This window comes from Sphaeramia orbicularis, chromosome 19 (genome assembly GCF_902148855.1).
Source record: "Sphaeramia orbicularis chromosome 19, fSphaOr1.1, whole genome shotgun sequence".
Lineage (NCBI taxonomy): Eukaryota > Metazoa > Chordata > Actinopteri > Kurtiformes > Apogonidae > Sphaeramia > Sphaeramia orbicularis.
The window spans coordinates 6,745,753-6,762,275 of NC_043975.1; the positions used below are offsets into that span (position 1 = coordinate 6,745,753).

The window sequence follows — 16,523 nt, forward strand, 5'->3', positions numbered from 1 at the left end:
GACCCCAAGTATTGACATTTAATTCACATTAAACATTATAAACTACAGTATATGGACAAAAGTATGTGGACACGTTGAATTCAGGTGTTTCTTTTCTAACAGGGGTCTGGGAAGCAAAACAATAATGACAAATGAAATAATATAGTTTTATATTGGGATAAATATCATTGCATTGGTTAGTTTGGTTTAAATTGTTATCTTTGCTTCCAAAATGCATCAGAGATGGTTTTTACTTTATTTGACCATTTCATAATAAAAAAAAATTATGGCTTGTTGTACTGGTATTTATGTGAATGTAAGGTCTTAAATTTGACCAAAGACGCCTTGAAAAATATCAAAAATTCAGCTTCTTCAATCCTGCAGAAACCCAGAGTATTGACATTTCATCGACATGAAACATTATAAACTATATGGACACGTTGAATTCAGGTGTTTCTTTTCTAAACAGGGGTCTAGGATACAAAACAATAATGACAAATATCTTAATATAGTTTTATATTCTGATAAATATCATTGCATTGGTTAGTTTTGTTGACATTGTTATCTTTGCTTTCAAAATGCAACAGAGGTAGTTTTTACATAACTTCTCTCAACACTGATTTTTTTTATATATATATGATTTTAAAAGTTCTATCTTTAAATTTCTGACTGTAGATAATAATTTCCTACCACAACTAACCATTTACTTTCTTCACATCTCACTTGGGAAGAAAAATCTCCCACTAAACTTTAAAGAAATATTGACGTTTTTATCTGAAATCTTCATAAACAGGACATCTTACAGCTGTAGACATGATGTGTCCCAATATTTTTCTCCATATAGTTTATTAACATCAATATTTCCATAAAGAGGATAAGTTTAATTTAAGTTTAATATTTATCACAGTATTCATCAGAGTAACAATTTCAGCCCAAACATTTTATCTGAATATGACCTGTTGAGTAAAGACCGGCTCGTTGCAGTACTGAACAGTGTTAGAGCAGATTTTCCTCATATCACGTCTACAATATTTTAGAAATTATCTCCCTCAGATATTAAATGTGTAAAATGTTATGTATTTTAATAAGATTAATTAGAAAACAAATGATGACAGTGCTGGTTTGCTGGTGTTTTCAAGGTATATGATAAAGTGTTATTACACATATATATTGGTTTATTAAACTTTAAGGAAATAGTGATGTTTTTATCTCAAATCAGCATGAACAGGACATCTTACAAGCTATAGACATGATGTGTCCCAATATTTTTGTCCATACAGGGTGCGGAAACAAAATTTACAATGAACATTTAGTTGTTTTTTCTCAGCAGGCACTACGTCAATTGTTTTGAAACCAAACATATATTGATGTCATAATCATACCTAACACTATTATCCATACCTTTTCAGAAACTTTTGCCCATATGAGTAATCAGGAAAGCAAAGAATGTCAGAGTGTGTGATTTGCTGAATGCACTCGTCACACCAAAGGAGATTACAAAAATAGTTGGAGTGTCCATAAAGACTGTTTATAATGGAAAGAAGAGAATGACTATGAGCAAAACTATTACGAGAAAGTCTGGAAGATACTATTAAAGAAGAATGGGAGAAGTTGTCACCCGAATATTTGAGGAACACTTGTGCAAGTTTCAGGAAGCGTGTGAAGGCAGTTATTGAGAAAGAAGGAGGACACATAGAATAAAAACATTTTCTATCATGTCAATTTTCTTGTGGCAAATAAATTCTCATGACTTTCAATAAACTAATTGGTCATACACTGTCTTTCAATCCCTGCCTCAAAATACTGTAAATTTTGCTTCCCCACCCTATATAGTTTATAAACATCAATATTTCATTAAAGTTTAATGACATTTGTCACAAAATAAAACTATATTATAACATTTGTCATTATTATTTTATAGCCCAGACTCCTGTTAGAAAACAAACACCTGAATTCCACATGTCCACATACTTTTGTCCATATAGTTTATAATCATTAATATTTCCATATAGTGTATCTCTTCAGGAATAGCAGCCGAATTAATGAGACAACATTAAGTATTTCAGCTTAATTCATCACAAGACCACTAAAAAAAAAAAAATCTTCCCCTCCGGCCCTGTTAAATCACTTCTGAGATGCCACAAGAATAACCAGGCTTCACCATTTCTGATCCCTTTGATTTATGCCGCGCCGGTTGGCATTTGACAAGAAAAGAAGTGTGTAATGAAATTAGCTCAAGGTCAAGAGGGATTTGATTTTAACATTTCTTTGACAAATGGATCGCCCGGCTCGTCTTTTGTGATACGAACACAGGTCAAGAAAAAAAAAAAAAAAAAAAAAGAGAGAGAGAGAAAAAAAAGACGTCATCCCGAGCCCAAAAGCCTCAACTTCCATTTGAAGTCGGTCAATGATTCTGTCTGTACGCGACGGCTTATGAATGCCAATGCATTTATGATCAATTCAGCAGATCAGTGGAGTTAAACTGAGGCTGATAGGCAGCATTCTGCACATGCCAGCCAGAATGAAGACATTGTTTGTGGAGGAGGAAGTGGAACTGGTGCCTCAGGGTAGCATTTAACCTCAGAAACAATGTACGAGCAATAAAGTTAGCCGCCTCGGGAACGCATCAAGAACATGAGTTTCTAAAATCAAGTCAAGGTGCTCAGATGCTGAAGCTTATCCAGTTCCAATAAGTCTTAGTGGCAGTAAATCAGCTGTGTAGTTACCTTGAATTTTCTATTACACATCAGAGTCAAAGGCTGCAACTAAAGCTGCAAACTTTATCAAGACAAAACGCTCCGTATCATTTTCTACTGTAATTATTGATCTCTTTTACGAGCCATTTTTTTAATAAAAACCCAATGAAAAATGGCTGACTCCGAGCACATTACCGCGCTTTGACTTTAACTACTTTATTTATCAAGGCACACAGGTAACAAGTAACACATATAGAAAAAGACCAATCTACCATGTGTCATTGAATTGCTTTGGTCGCATTTTTCAGTCTGACATTTTCCACTCTCACACAGAACTGTGAACGCAGCACAAGTACCAGCAGGGTCAGTGTGGGCTTTTAATCATTTGGTTATAATAGCGTCCGGGATGGAAAGTTGCTGACAACATGCCACTCTTTTCTAGGGTGCGGTTACAGTTAGCTTTGCATTTATAATCATTAAATCATGTCGCTGTCATGAAAGCTAGCTGCCTTCGCTGTTACATAACCGAGTCTTGCTCGTATATTCAGGCAGAGATTACATGTCGCAGCTCGATGTGATTTATTCGCAATCCGTCACTCGCTGGCAGATATTAGATTTGACCAACTTGGAACCAAACAACAACTGTTAAATGAGCTGTTGCTATGTCATTCGTGGTTAGCGGTTAGGGATGGAACCATTACACTGGTCAACAACAAATTTATTGTTTAAGTTTTTTGAGCTGATTTAGGATAATTTTGGTGTGCTGAATCCAAAAATCACATTAATTTTGCTCAATCAGGTCAACTTTCTGAACTATGCTACATATTGGCTTTTTAACATTTTGGCTTACATTTATGGGCATTTTCACATCATATGATACAAAATTCTTTCATATTTCTTGCAATAAACGAGTTCTGAAGATTTTACTTTTGCCAATTTATGATTAATGGTTTTTTTAATATTACAGGTGAATGAAATGGCTTCGACTAGAAGATCTTGCAAAAATAAGCCTGATGTATTCTGCTACATCTGCGGTGAATACACCATTGTACCTAACAGGAATCAAGTCACAAGTTTCATAAAGTGTGCTTACCAGTCTTATTTTGGTATTAATTATTACCTCCGCCAAGGAGGTTATGTTTTTGCCAGGGTTTGTTTGTTTGTTTGTTTGTTTGTTTGTTTGTCCGTTACTGTGCAACATAACTCAAAAAGTTATGGACAGATTTGGATGAAATTTTCAGGGTTTGTTGGAAATGGGATAAGGAAGAAATGATTAAATTTTGGTGGTGATCGGGGTGGGGGGGCCCACGGGGGGGGCCACTGATCAGCCTTGGCGGAGGTCTGCACTCTCCGAGTGCTTCTAGTTATATTTTGTGAGAAGATCAAATTTTTCAAAATCAAATTAGCAAAAAAACCTGATCTGATTGAGAAAAACAGATGTCATTTTTGGATTTAGCGGTGCAAAATGGTCCTAATTCAGTTGAAAAAACCTGGACAACTTGCAAAAAACATTTTTTGTAACCCAGTGTTACCGGTATAACGATAAACCGCGGTAAAATTGCAGACGGTTAGTATTACCATTTAAATTCTAATTATCATGATAACCGTGTTTGATCACTGCACTTTTAGGGGACAAAACACCTATGCAAAGATCTGCTTTTATATCAAATATTTGAGTATAGTTTTAATTTATTATAATTTTGATTTTATATACCTAATATTTAGAACCAGTATTCACTTTTAAGTCTTTGAAAAGGTTCGTTAAGCATCTTCGTGTTATTTGTGCAATAAATTATATACTTTTTCAAATTGGATTTTATATATTTTTATGTGTTTATAGTGGGTTAAAGTGAAAAAATAATAGGCAGATTATATAAATGAAGTTGTGCTAAAAAAAAAAATCCCAAACATGGGTATAGTAAACATTTGTTTATATAGTATAGAAAGGCAAAATCAAAAGTACTGAAAAACGAACAAAATAGACTCAGACCACTAAGGGTTAATATTTGAATGTTTCTACAACAGAAGGTACATTGTACCAATTATTTTATTTGGCTTTTTTTGTTGTTATTTTTTTGTTGTTGTTTTTTTTTTCAAACTACAACTTGGTTAAATTATTTCAGTGTGTGTATCCGTACTTTTTGAACATTTTGAGCACAATTTCAATAATACCACGATAATAATGATAACCGTGATAATTTTGGTCACAATAACCATGATACGAAATTTTCATATCAGACTACAGAAGGTAGCAGCAGCACAAATTTGCTGACCACCTGAAAAGTCATCAACTACAACACAAAGAATGTCTGAAAATGGGCATATACATGGTAAAACTTTATCGGAACTCGCCCCTAATGCAATGACTCTAGCTTCATCATTTGTGAGTAAAAGTCTTGAAAAAAGCTCGATTATAATGTGTTATTAACAGAAATTTGTGAAGTGAACATTTTGTGTTCAACAGGCAGCACTTTTTTTTTTTTTTTCATCTTTGTTTTTTTTGGTCTCTGATTGAAAACCAGTTTTTATTTGTTTACGTCGACTCCAGTTCCCTTGGTTATTCATAGACCTGATCCGTCACTGACTCACAGATTTCATATGAGGAAGTACCATATGTTTCAGTTGATCAGAAACCAGTTAACTGCAAAAAGGAAATGCAGGTGAGACTATTAAACATTTAAATAAATAAATACATCTGGAAATGAACAAATTAGCCCAAAAAATGGCTCAGGGGCACTGATTTTTTAATCTATTCAACTGATATTTTCCCTTAAAATCTTTAAAATTTTCCTATTAATCATTAGCATCACTAACCTCTCCTAACATTGTTAGTTTGTACGTTGTGTTTATCAGCACACAATAATCACCAGTAGAATTTAATCAGTTTATTTTTAGCCCAACCTTTCCTTTTTGGAGGTCCACATTTCTGATCAGAAGGAGAAACACACCTACTTTCAGACATAATGAAAGAGGATGTCAACAGGGTTTCAGTGTGTAACCATCTCAATGCCAAACTTTTCATAAAGAAAAGTGAATGAATACAAGGGAAGGTGTGCTTTTATTGCTGGAAACTTCTAAAAATATGTGCATTTTAAGCTGCAGCATGCACCAAATGCACTAATTCCACTAAAAATGAAAACATGTTATTGAGTTTTCCAATATAAGTACAAAAACGGAACTATTTTGCTCATATAGGTATGATGCATCTGTTGATTTTAGTCTGTTACGTGGACAAAACAAGTAATGTGTAGGCACTGAGTTGATCTATAGGAAACTGTGACTGATATTTTTTTTATATTTTAGAGCAGGGGTGTCAAACTCATGTTAGTTCAGGGGCTGCACACAGCCCAATATGACCTGAAGTGGGCTGGATCATTAAAATAATAGCATAATAATATATAAATTATATCAATTCCAAATTTTGTATGTCTAACTTCTATGTTTTAGAGTGAAAAAAGTTAAATTATATCATCAAAATGTTTACATCTATACACTATCTTTTTAAAAAAATGTGAAAAACATGAACAAAATCAAATTTATTAAGAAAAAAAGTGCAATTTTAACAATTTATGCCATGACAACTTACAGATCACGGTGGATCTACAAATACACAAAACATTTAAGAACAGGCAGAATATTGGTACAATTACTCTTAATTCTCTTAAAACATTTCAGATTATTTATATTTGTTCAGGTTGTTCACATTTTTTCTAAAAGGCCAGTCTGTAAATGTAAAAAATGTTGTGTAATTTTACTTTTTTTACACTAAAACAAAGACAAAAATGTGTGGTTTTCATTATTTATAGTTTATTATGAAAGTATTTCACTGGTCTGACCCACTTTACATCGAATTGACCTAAAATTATTTTAACATCCTTGACTGTTAATGTCTTCAGTGTAATTTTTGTATTTCACTAATTCATCCCATTGGGGCCGGATTGGACCCTTAAGCAGGCCAGTTTTGGCCCCTGGGCCGCATGTTTGAGACCCCTGTTTTAGAGCATTCAATGTAATCCAACTAATCCAACTGTAACGATTACCCGTATAATGATAAACCGCGGTAAAATTGCAGACGGTTAGTATTACCATTTAAAATCTAATTATCATGATAACTGTGTTTGATTACCGCACTTTTAGGGGAAAAAAACATATGTAAAGCTATGCTTTTATGTCAAATATTTGAGTATAGTTTTAATTTATTACAGTTTTATTGTATATACCTAATATTTGGAACCAATATTCACTTTTAAAGTCTTTGAAAAGGTTCATTAAGCATCTGTGTGTTATTTATGTAATAAATTATATACATTTTCAAATCCGATTTTATATATTTTTTGTGTGTTTTTTGTCCTTTTGTGTTGATATAGTAGGTGAAAGTGAAAAAAATAAAAGGCAGATGATATAGATGAAGTTGTGCTGAAAAAAACGATCCCAAACATGGGTGTTGTAAACATTTGTTTATATCGTATATAAAGGCAAAATACAAAAGTACTGAAAACCAGACAAAATAGACTCAGACCATATAATAATATTTATAATTAATAATTATAATAATTAATATTAATATTTAATATAATATATAATATCAATATTTAATATTAATTAATATTTGAATGTTTCTGCCAACAGAAGGTACATTGTGCATGTTATTTTATGTTTTTTTTTTTCTTTTTAAATATAACTTGGTTAAATTCTTTCAGTGTGCATATAAGTACTTTTTGAACATTTGGAGAACAATTTCAATAATACCGTGATAATAACAATAACCGTGATCATTTTCATCACAGTAACCATCATATGAAATTTCCATATCGTTACGTCCCTAAATCCAACTGATCACAAATGCAATGTTTGTTTGATTTGACCATGTATATATTAAATACGCATGAGGATATTTCCATCTTATCTATAACATTTTGTACTGTTTTACTACATTTCATTCTTCATGGCCCATGATGGAACAACAATAAACAATCCTTGAATCTTTTACGACCTGATCACGATACTCCAGGGGTTTAACAGTGCCAAAAATCACCAACAAACACCTACAAAATAAATCAACACAGCTTTACCACAGATCTATGTGCTCTCCAAGGTCTCATTTGTGATGTTGATTACAGCCGCTGTACGTTCTGTGCAAACCCCTCTTATACAATGACCCAAATAATGCGATTGTGAATCAGCTGGGGTGATAACAAAACCTTTATTATCACTACTATTCTCCACATAAGACGACAGATGTATTCATTATTTAAGCCACTGGGAAACTCAAGTATCTAGTTTTCCACCGTTCCCCAATAAAGCCATGGGGCCATTATGATACCGGTAAATGGTGTGACAAAACTTTTGCTGAAACAGAAATAGGTCCACAGTGGGTGCTGGCAGCTTAAAAGGTCTCACAGAGTGCTCATTAGTGCTACTTGGTCAACACATGATGTATTAAAAGTGCAACGTGTGTGCAGCCTACCAATCCTGTGTGGCGGTGATACGGCTGCTGCTTCACCGTCTACTAATGACTCATCCACTTTTACATTCAGTGAAACCTGGGAGAACTTTACTCAAGATTAAAAAAAAAAAAATACTTTAAAGAGCACTTGGATAGTTTCAGAAGAGATAAGAATCATTAGGAAGGAGCCAGGGTTAAGACGCTATGTGGACAAAAGTATGTAGACACGTTGAATTCAGGTGTTTGTTTTCTAACAGGGGTCTGGGATACAAAACAATAATGACAAATGTTGAAATATAGTTTTATATTGGGATAAATATCATTACATTGATGAGATGATGATGATTGATGAGAGATGGTTTTTACTTAATTTCACTCATCAATATATATTTTTTTTTTTTATCCATGACTGTGATTTTAAATGTTCTACCACTAAATTTCTAAAGTATTTATTTTGCCAAATAAAACTTTAAGAAAATGTTGATGATTATAAATTATATGGACAAAAATATTGGGACATCATGGCTGCAGCTGTAGCCACAGAACTGAACTGACAAAACGACAATTATAGTTTAATTTTGACATTTGTTTTACGGCTTATTATGTTTACATTCTTCGTTAAAATGCTGAAAAAAGGTTTTTGCATTTTGCTTGATTTGCTTGTATGTTTTGATGTTGAGCATTTGATCATTATAATAATGACTCTGAATATAAATAGGAGTCTAAAACCACAAATTGGAACCATCTCTTCCATCATTTTCACAGCATTAAATCAAAATTTAAAAACAAAATCCACCAAAGAAGCTTCTAATAATGAAATCAGACACTACAGTTTTCAGTTTGTGAAGTGTCTGATAAAACAATACATGGACAAAAATATTGGGACAGATCATGGCTACAGCTGTAAGATGTCCTGTTCATGCTGATTTGAGATATAAACATCAATATTTCCTTCAAGTTTAATGAGATGTGAAGAACCCAGATGGTTAGTTATGGTAGAAAATTATTATTTGCAGTCAGAGCATGAAAAATATTTTAGAAATTTAGAGGTAGAACATTTAAAATCACAGTAATGGATAAGAAAAAAAAATCAATGTTGAGAGAAATTGAGTAAAAACCAACTCTGAGGTATAGAAGCAAATATAATTTAAACCAACCTTACCAATGTAATGATATTTATCCCAATATAAAACTATTATAACATTTGTCATTATTGTTTTGTATCCCAGACCACTGTTAGAAAATAAACACCTGAATTCAACGTGTCCACATACTTTTGTCCGTATAGTGTACATACCAACCCATACAAATACATACAGCTACAAGGGGTGGGTATTGGCAAGAATCTGGAGATACGATACAAAACACAATACTAGGATCACGATACGATATATATCGCGATACATATCACAATACTGCTTACAAGGCTATATTTTTTTTGTTTGTGTCTTTTTTTAAAAGATTATTTCCTGTAAAAATGGAATTACACCAGAAATATGCATGAATACTAAACAAATTTTATTTGATCAGAACAGGATCTATTGCTATATCACAAAACATTCCTCTGTAAAAACTAGGGATGTACCGATACCACTTTTTTCCAGACCGAGTACGAGTACTTACATTTGAGTACTTGCCGATACTGAGTACTGATATGAGTAATTAATAATCCCATTCCAGTTGTTAGTTCCTTTTGTAAATGTGCTTTATTGTCGTTGTCATTAGTCTGACTGGAACAAAGTGCTGCTACTGACATTTAATGCGTTGGAATGAGCGTTTGTCAATTAATCCACCAGGGGGCGCCGCTCTGAATTAACCATACTGGACAAATACCATGAAGAAGAGTAAAGTTTTCTGAGAAGAAGAAGAAGAAAGTCAGTAATAAACAAACATGGAGACGACAGAGGCAACACTAATGTCATACTAATATTGCAGCGTTGTCGCTGGTAAGGTTTAACAGCTTAGCTTCAGCAGGAAGAGAAAAGAGAAATGAGTGATAAGTTTGGTTTTCACTTCCGCTGGCGGGGGTCCGCACCGCTTTGTATTCCCGGTGGTATTCTCTGTCTGGGTACTCATCCGCCAGCACCTGGAAAACGGATGGAATGTACGCAGAGGACGGACAGAACGCTGCGTCCGTATCTGTCTGTGTCTGTAACGTTACTGTCAGTCAGCGTTACTTTTATCACCGTCATTTATTTCGTTAAATCTCCACACTCTTCACACTCCACACACATTATTCCACCGCCACGTACCTGCTGCACTGAACTGTGAATGTCAAACGGCCGTAAGTGGTATCGGTGCATTTGTATCGGATTACTTTTACGAGTACGAATATGAGTACACACACTGAGTATCGGAGCCGATACCCGATACTGGTATTGGAATCGGTGCATCCCTAGTAAAATCTTAAATTATGTTTCACAGACATTCCAGTTTAGATCCTGCTCAAATGTTCACATTCTATTAGTTTTGAAAAGAATGCCTAGTGGACAGTCCCTGAATAATCCATTATTTTTGTGCACCAAAAGAACTAACGTCTGCCTCTTTCACACACTAAAAAGTACTTTAGGATGCTTGAAATAACCATGATTTAACAAAACAGTGTGAAACTAGAAGCACTCGGAGAGCGCAGACCTCCGCCAAGGCTGATCAGTGGCCCCCCCCCGTGGGCCCCCCCATGCCAAGGAGGTTATGTTTTTGCCAGGGTTTGTTTGTCTGTCTGTCTGTCTGTCTGTCCGTTCGTGTGCAACATAACTCAAAAAGTTATGGACAGATTTGGATGAAATTTTCAGGGTTTGTTGGAAATGGGACCCCCCCGTGGGCCCCCCCACCCCCGATCACCACCAAAATTTAATCATTTCTTCCTTATCCCATTTCCAACAAACCCTGAAAATGTCATCCAAATCTGTCCGTAACTTTTTGAGTTATGTTGCACACTAACGGACAGACAAACAGACAGACAGACAAACAAACCCTGGCAAAAACATAACCTCCTTGGCGGAGGTAAATATAAACAAAAAGAAAAACAAAAATGAACCCTCACCATGTCTGCATTTGAATAAATACCTAAAAATATTGATAGAGTACTTTTTAATATTGATACAGTATTGTGAAATGAAATATCACAATATATTGCGGAACCGATGTTTTCTTCCAGCCCTAACAGCTACAGCGCAGTATTTCAGACCACATCTATGTATCATAAAGCGTCTACGTCTGTAATAGCAGCCCATCCCATAAGGAGACTAAATGTGTGAGGAGTGCATCCATCAGTCAGCATCCGCATCCCTGATACATCTACAAACACTGGCTAATGGACGCTCAATGTGGATACGGAGGGTACATTCACATGAAAAATAACAATCCATTGTCATGACACTGGACTCTTACTGAAAACACATACAACTCCTCGCTATAATACCGACCGAACATATCCACAGTGTTCCAAAGCAAATACTGTGATGCGTTCCACAAAGACAGAGCAAAATTCTATTAAAAAAAATATTCTTTTAAGCACTAAAATTCTGTTTAGCTCTAATAAAATGATGTGAACTACATTCTCTGGGTCATGACTTGATGCTCGTAATGATGCAAAAGCTGTACGCACCACACGAAGACAAGGAACTAAATGAAATATCTCCAAAACAATGTAATAACTGCAGTTTAAACTCTTAATACCCATAAACATTATGGGAGAAATGCACCATAATTCACTATAATAGCATTATTGCTGTCAGTTCTACAGTGGGAAACAGAGATTATCTGGGCCTTGTGGTCACTTTCAGTAAATTAGTTGTAGTTTTCTGCAGAGGTGTGAAGTAATACTGGACGAGAGGAAACTTTGACATACTTGTGCTTTACTTTCTAACTGACTTCACCTCTTCGTTCCTTCTTTATTCATGAAAAATAATCAACACAAAACCAGTGTCATATGGGACAAACCGTCGCTGGAAAATACACTCACTTGTCATTTGATCAGTACATATTTATCTTTATTTTTTTCAATCATGTGCAGCCGGTTGAAGTTCTGCTTTCAGTTTGATTAATCCACAACATCTCAAAAGGTAAATTTAATTATTTTACTGAACACTTATAGTACTTTTTACTATAGCTGTGCACACATAATCAATTAGTTGATTAGTCAAAAAAGCATCTTTTATCAGGAGTTCACTAATTTTTATTTGAGATGGGAGGAGTTTTAGGTTTTAATTTATCAAGACATGGAACTAATGTGTTTTTGTTTTCTTCATTAGAATGTTTCAGTGTTAAAAGATGCATATAGAAGTTTAAGAAAATATTAATCAACTGTTGTACTTTTAGAGGATGGAGTTCCTTTGAAATACAAATAATAAGCTTGATACCTATGTACTTTATTTCACCTGCTCCAGTTCTGGTTTGACATGCGAAATCTGGGTTTTTGGCCACTTGTTGGATTATAAACCCTGGTTAAAGAGATTTTACGGATCATAAACCCTGATTGAATACACTTTTTGCATGAGAATCCCTGTTTAAATAAACTTTCACGATCAGAATCCCTGGTTAATGACACTATTTGTGATAAGACCCTAATAAGAGACACTTTTTTGCATCAAAAACCTTCACTGAAGACACTTTTTGGGTCAGACTCCCTAGTTAGAGACACTTTTTGCATCAGAAACCCTGGTTAATGACACTTTTTGTGATAAGACCCTAATTAAAAAGACTTGTTGGATCAGAAACCCTAATTAATGACACTTTTTGGATCAGAAACCCTAGTTAATGACACTATTTAAATCAGAATCCCTAATTAAATACACTTTTTACATGAGAAACACTGGTTACTGACACTTTTTGTGCTAAGACCCTAATGAAATACAGTTGCTGGATCTGAAAACCTAGTTAAAGACACTTTTTGTGATAAAACTCTAATTAAACCCACTTTTTGCATCAGAAACCCTAGTTAAATACACTTTTTCTCCTCAGACCCTAGTCAAACCCCCTTTTTCCATCCCAAACCCTAGTTAATGACACTTTTGTGATAAAACTCTAATTAAACCCACTTTTTGCATCAGAAACCCTAGTTAATGACACTTTTTGTGATAAAACTCTAGTTAAAGACACTTTTTCCATCCCAAACCCTAGTTATTGACACTTTTTGTGATAAAACTCTAATTAAACCCCCTTTTTTCCATCCCAAACCCTAGTTAATGACACTTTTTGTGATAAAACTCTAATTAAACCCCCTTTTTCCATCCCAAACCCTAGTTATTGACACTTTTTGTGAAAAAACTCTAATTAAACCCCCTTTTTACATCCCAAACCCTAGTTAATGACACTTTTTGTGATAAAACTCTAATTAAACCCCCTTTTTAGATCCCAAACCCTAGTTAATGACACTTTTTGTGATAAAACTCTAATTAAACCCCCTTTTTCCATCCCAAACCCTAGTTAATGACACTTTTTGTGATAAAACTCTAGTTAAAGACACTTTTTCCATCCCAAACCCTAGTTAATGACACTATTTGTGATAAAACCCTAGTTAAATACACTTTTTGTGATAAAACTCTAATTAAACCCACTTTTTCCATCCCAAACCCTAGTTAAATACACTTTTTGTGATAAGACTCTAGTTAAAGACACTTTTTCCATCCCAAACCCTAGTTAAATACACTTTTTGTGATAAAACTCTAATTAAACCCACTTTTTCCATCCCAAACCCTAGTTAAATACACTATTTGTGATAAAACCCTAGTCAAACCCCCTGTTTCCATCCCAAACCCTAGTTAATGACACTATTTGTGATAAAACCCTAGTTAAATACACTTTTTGTGATAAACCCTAGTCAAACCCCCTGTTTCCATCCCAAACCCTAGTTAAATACACTTTTTGTGATAAAACTCTAGTTAAAGACACTTTTTCCATCCCAAACCCTAGTTAATGACACTATTTGTGATAAAACCCTAGTTAAATACACTTTTTGTGATAAAACCCTAGTCAAACCCCCTGTTTCCATCCCAAACCCTAGTTAAATACACTTTTTGTGATAAAACTCTAGTTAAAGACACTTTTTCCATCCCAAACCCTAGTTAATGACACTTTTTGTGATAAAACCCTAGTTAAATACACTTTTTGTGATAAAACTCTAATTAAACCCACTTTTTCCATCCCAAACCCTAGTTAAATACACTTTTTGTGATAAAACCCTAGTCAAACCCCCTGTTTCCATCCCAAACCCTAGTTAATGACACTATTTGTGATAAAACCCTAGTTAAATACACTTTTTGTGATAAAACCCTAGTCAAACCCCCTGTTTCCATCCCAAACCCTAGTTAATGACACCATTTGTGATAAAAACCTTAGTTAAATACACTTTTTCCATCCCAAACCCTAGTTAAATACACTTTTTGTGATAAAACTCTAGTTAAAGACACTTTTTCCATCCCAAACCCTAGTTAAATACACTTTTTGTGATAAAACTCTAGTTAAAGACACTTTTTCCATCCCAAACCCTAGTTAATGACACTATTTGTGATAAAACCCTAGTTAAATACACTTTTTGTGATAAAACTCTAGTTAAAGACACTGTTTCCATCCCAAACCCTAGTTAAATACACTTTTTGTGATAAAACTCTAGTCAAACCCCCTGTTTCCATCCCAAACCCTAGTTAATGACACTATTTGTGATAAAACCCTAGTCAAACCCCCTGTTTCCATCCCAAACCCTAGTTAAATACACTTTTTGTGATAAAACTCTAGTTAAAGACACTTTTTCCATCCCAAACCCTAGTTAATGACACTTTTTGTGATAAAACTCTAATTAAACCCACTTTTTCCATCCCAAACCCTAGTTAAATACACTTTTTGTGATAAAACCCTAGTCAAACCCCGTGTTTCCATCCCAAACCCTAGTTAATGACACTTTTTGTGATAAAACTCTAGTTAAAGACACTTTTTCCATCCCAAATCCTAGTTAATGACACCATTTGTGATAAAAACCTTAGTTAAATACACTTTTTCCATCCCAAACCCTAGTTAAATACACTTTTTGTGATAAAACTCTAGTTAAAGACACTTTTTCCATCCCAAACCCTAGTTAATGACACTATTTGTGATAAAACCCTAGTTAAAGACACTTTTTCCATCCCAAATCCTAGTTAATGACACCATTTGTGATAAAAACCTTAGTTAAATACACTTTTTCCATCCCAAACCCTAGTTAAATACACTATTTGTGATAAAACTCTAGTTAAAGACACTTTTTCCATCCCAAACCCTAGTTAATGACACTATTTGTGATAAAACCCTAGTTAAATACACTTTTTGTGATAAAACCCTAGTCAAACCCCCTGTTTCCATCCCAGCCCCAGTCCCAGCCTCATCTGTCTGGGCTCCAGGCCTGTGTACAGTGTTGCAGGGTAAATCCTCCTGCAGGACTGAGTGGAAGCTAAAGGGGACACTGTTCCCAGGCCGGTGTGTGTGGACGCACTGCACTAAACCACCACCGACACAGAGGCTTTTTCTCAGCTCCAGACACTCGTGTGACCATAAAGAACTCGTAGAACCAAGTGTTGTGAGTCAAACGGAGCCTGTTACTGCTGCTGAGTTTGGAGCAGAGGCCCCAGAACACAGAACACAGGAAACAGCGTTGCAACAACTAGGCGCGCCTCTAACAATTCCCAATCCACACACACACACACACACACACACACACACACAGATACAGTCCTCTTCCTTTACAATAGACACTGATTCCTTGTTTTGCATTTCATCCAAAGTGCCGCTCAAAACACCACCGATTCCCATTTGCATTCCTACTATTCATCCAAATTCCGCACCAGGACACTGTTACGCACGGGAAATAAAAGAAGTCCCGCTTTCTAAACACAACCCATTCCCAAAACTTGTGCCACTACAGAGCTAGGACAGGCTAACTAACGATGGAGCATGCAAGTTTTGTTACGTACCAACACCATATTTTTCCTTCTTGGTTGGAACCCAGCGAGACATGTCTGTGCGTCCGCGCGTCCCGGAGGGTGTCCCGGGGGCCGTTGGGTAAAGTCCAAAACGCGTCCGGTGCTCTTTTAAGCGGACTTTGGTTCACTTTTGTCCGAGCTTTGGAGAGCTACACCGAGCAGCCATTTTCCGCCAGTGACAGGACGCTCCGCCAGGGGGAGGACGGGAACGCACAGGCTGGGAGTCCATGTAGGCGGCGGTTCAACTCCCACTGGTGTTTACAGACAGGCGGAAACACAAGACGGGCAGCAGAGAAGAGGGGGCGCACACTAATGCCCACCAGACACATGCCCACAACCTGCATGAAAAAAAGAGAAATGCCCACAGCTTTATTTTATCATATAATTAAAAGTAACAAAATGATTGGACACACTGATTAATCCAGGTGTGTCTAATTAACTCTTTCATGC

The 16,523-nt window shown here is 35.3% G+C and overlaps 1 protein-coding gene across 3 annotated transcripts in view; it reads right to left on the reverse strand.

The window, feature by feature from the left end:
• dock1 (dedicator of cytokinesis 1) overlaps nt 1-16,270 on the reverse strand; it is a 506,089-nt gene extending 489,819 nt beyond the window's left edge. For all 3 annotated transcript variants that reach the window (XM_030163232.1, XM_030163231.1, XM_030163230.1), the window contains exon 1: nt 16,065-16,270. In XM_030163232.1, coding sequence (XP_030019092.1) covers nt 16,065-16,107 — 43 coding nt within the window. In that variant the 5' untranslated portion in view covers nt 16,108-16,270. The remainder of the gene's footprint in view (nt 1-16,064) is intronic.
• Between the last annotated feature and the right edge of the window lie 253 nt (nt 16,271-16,523).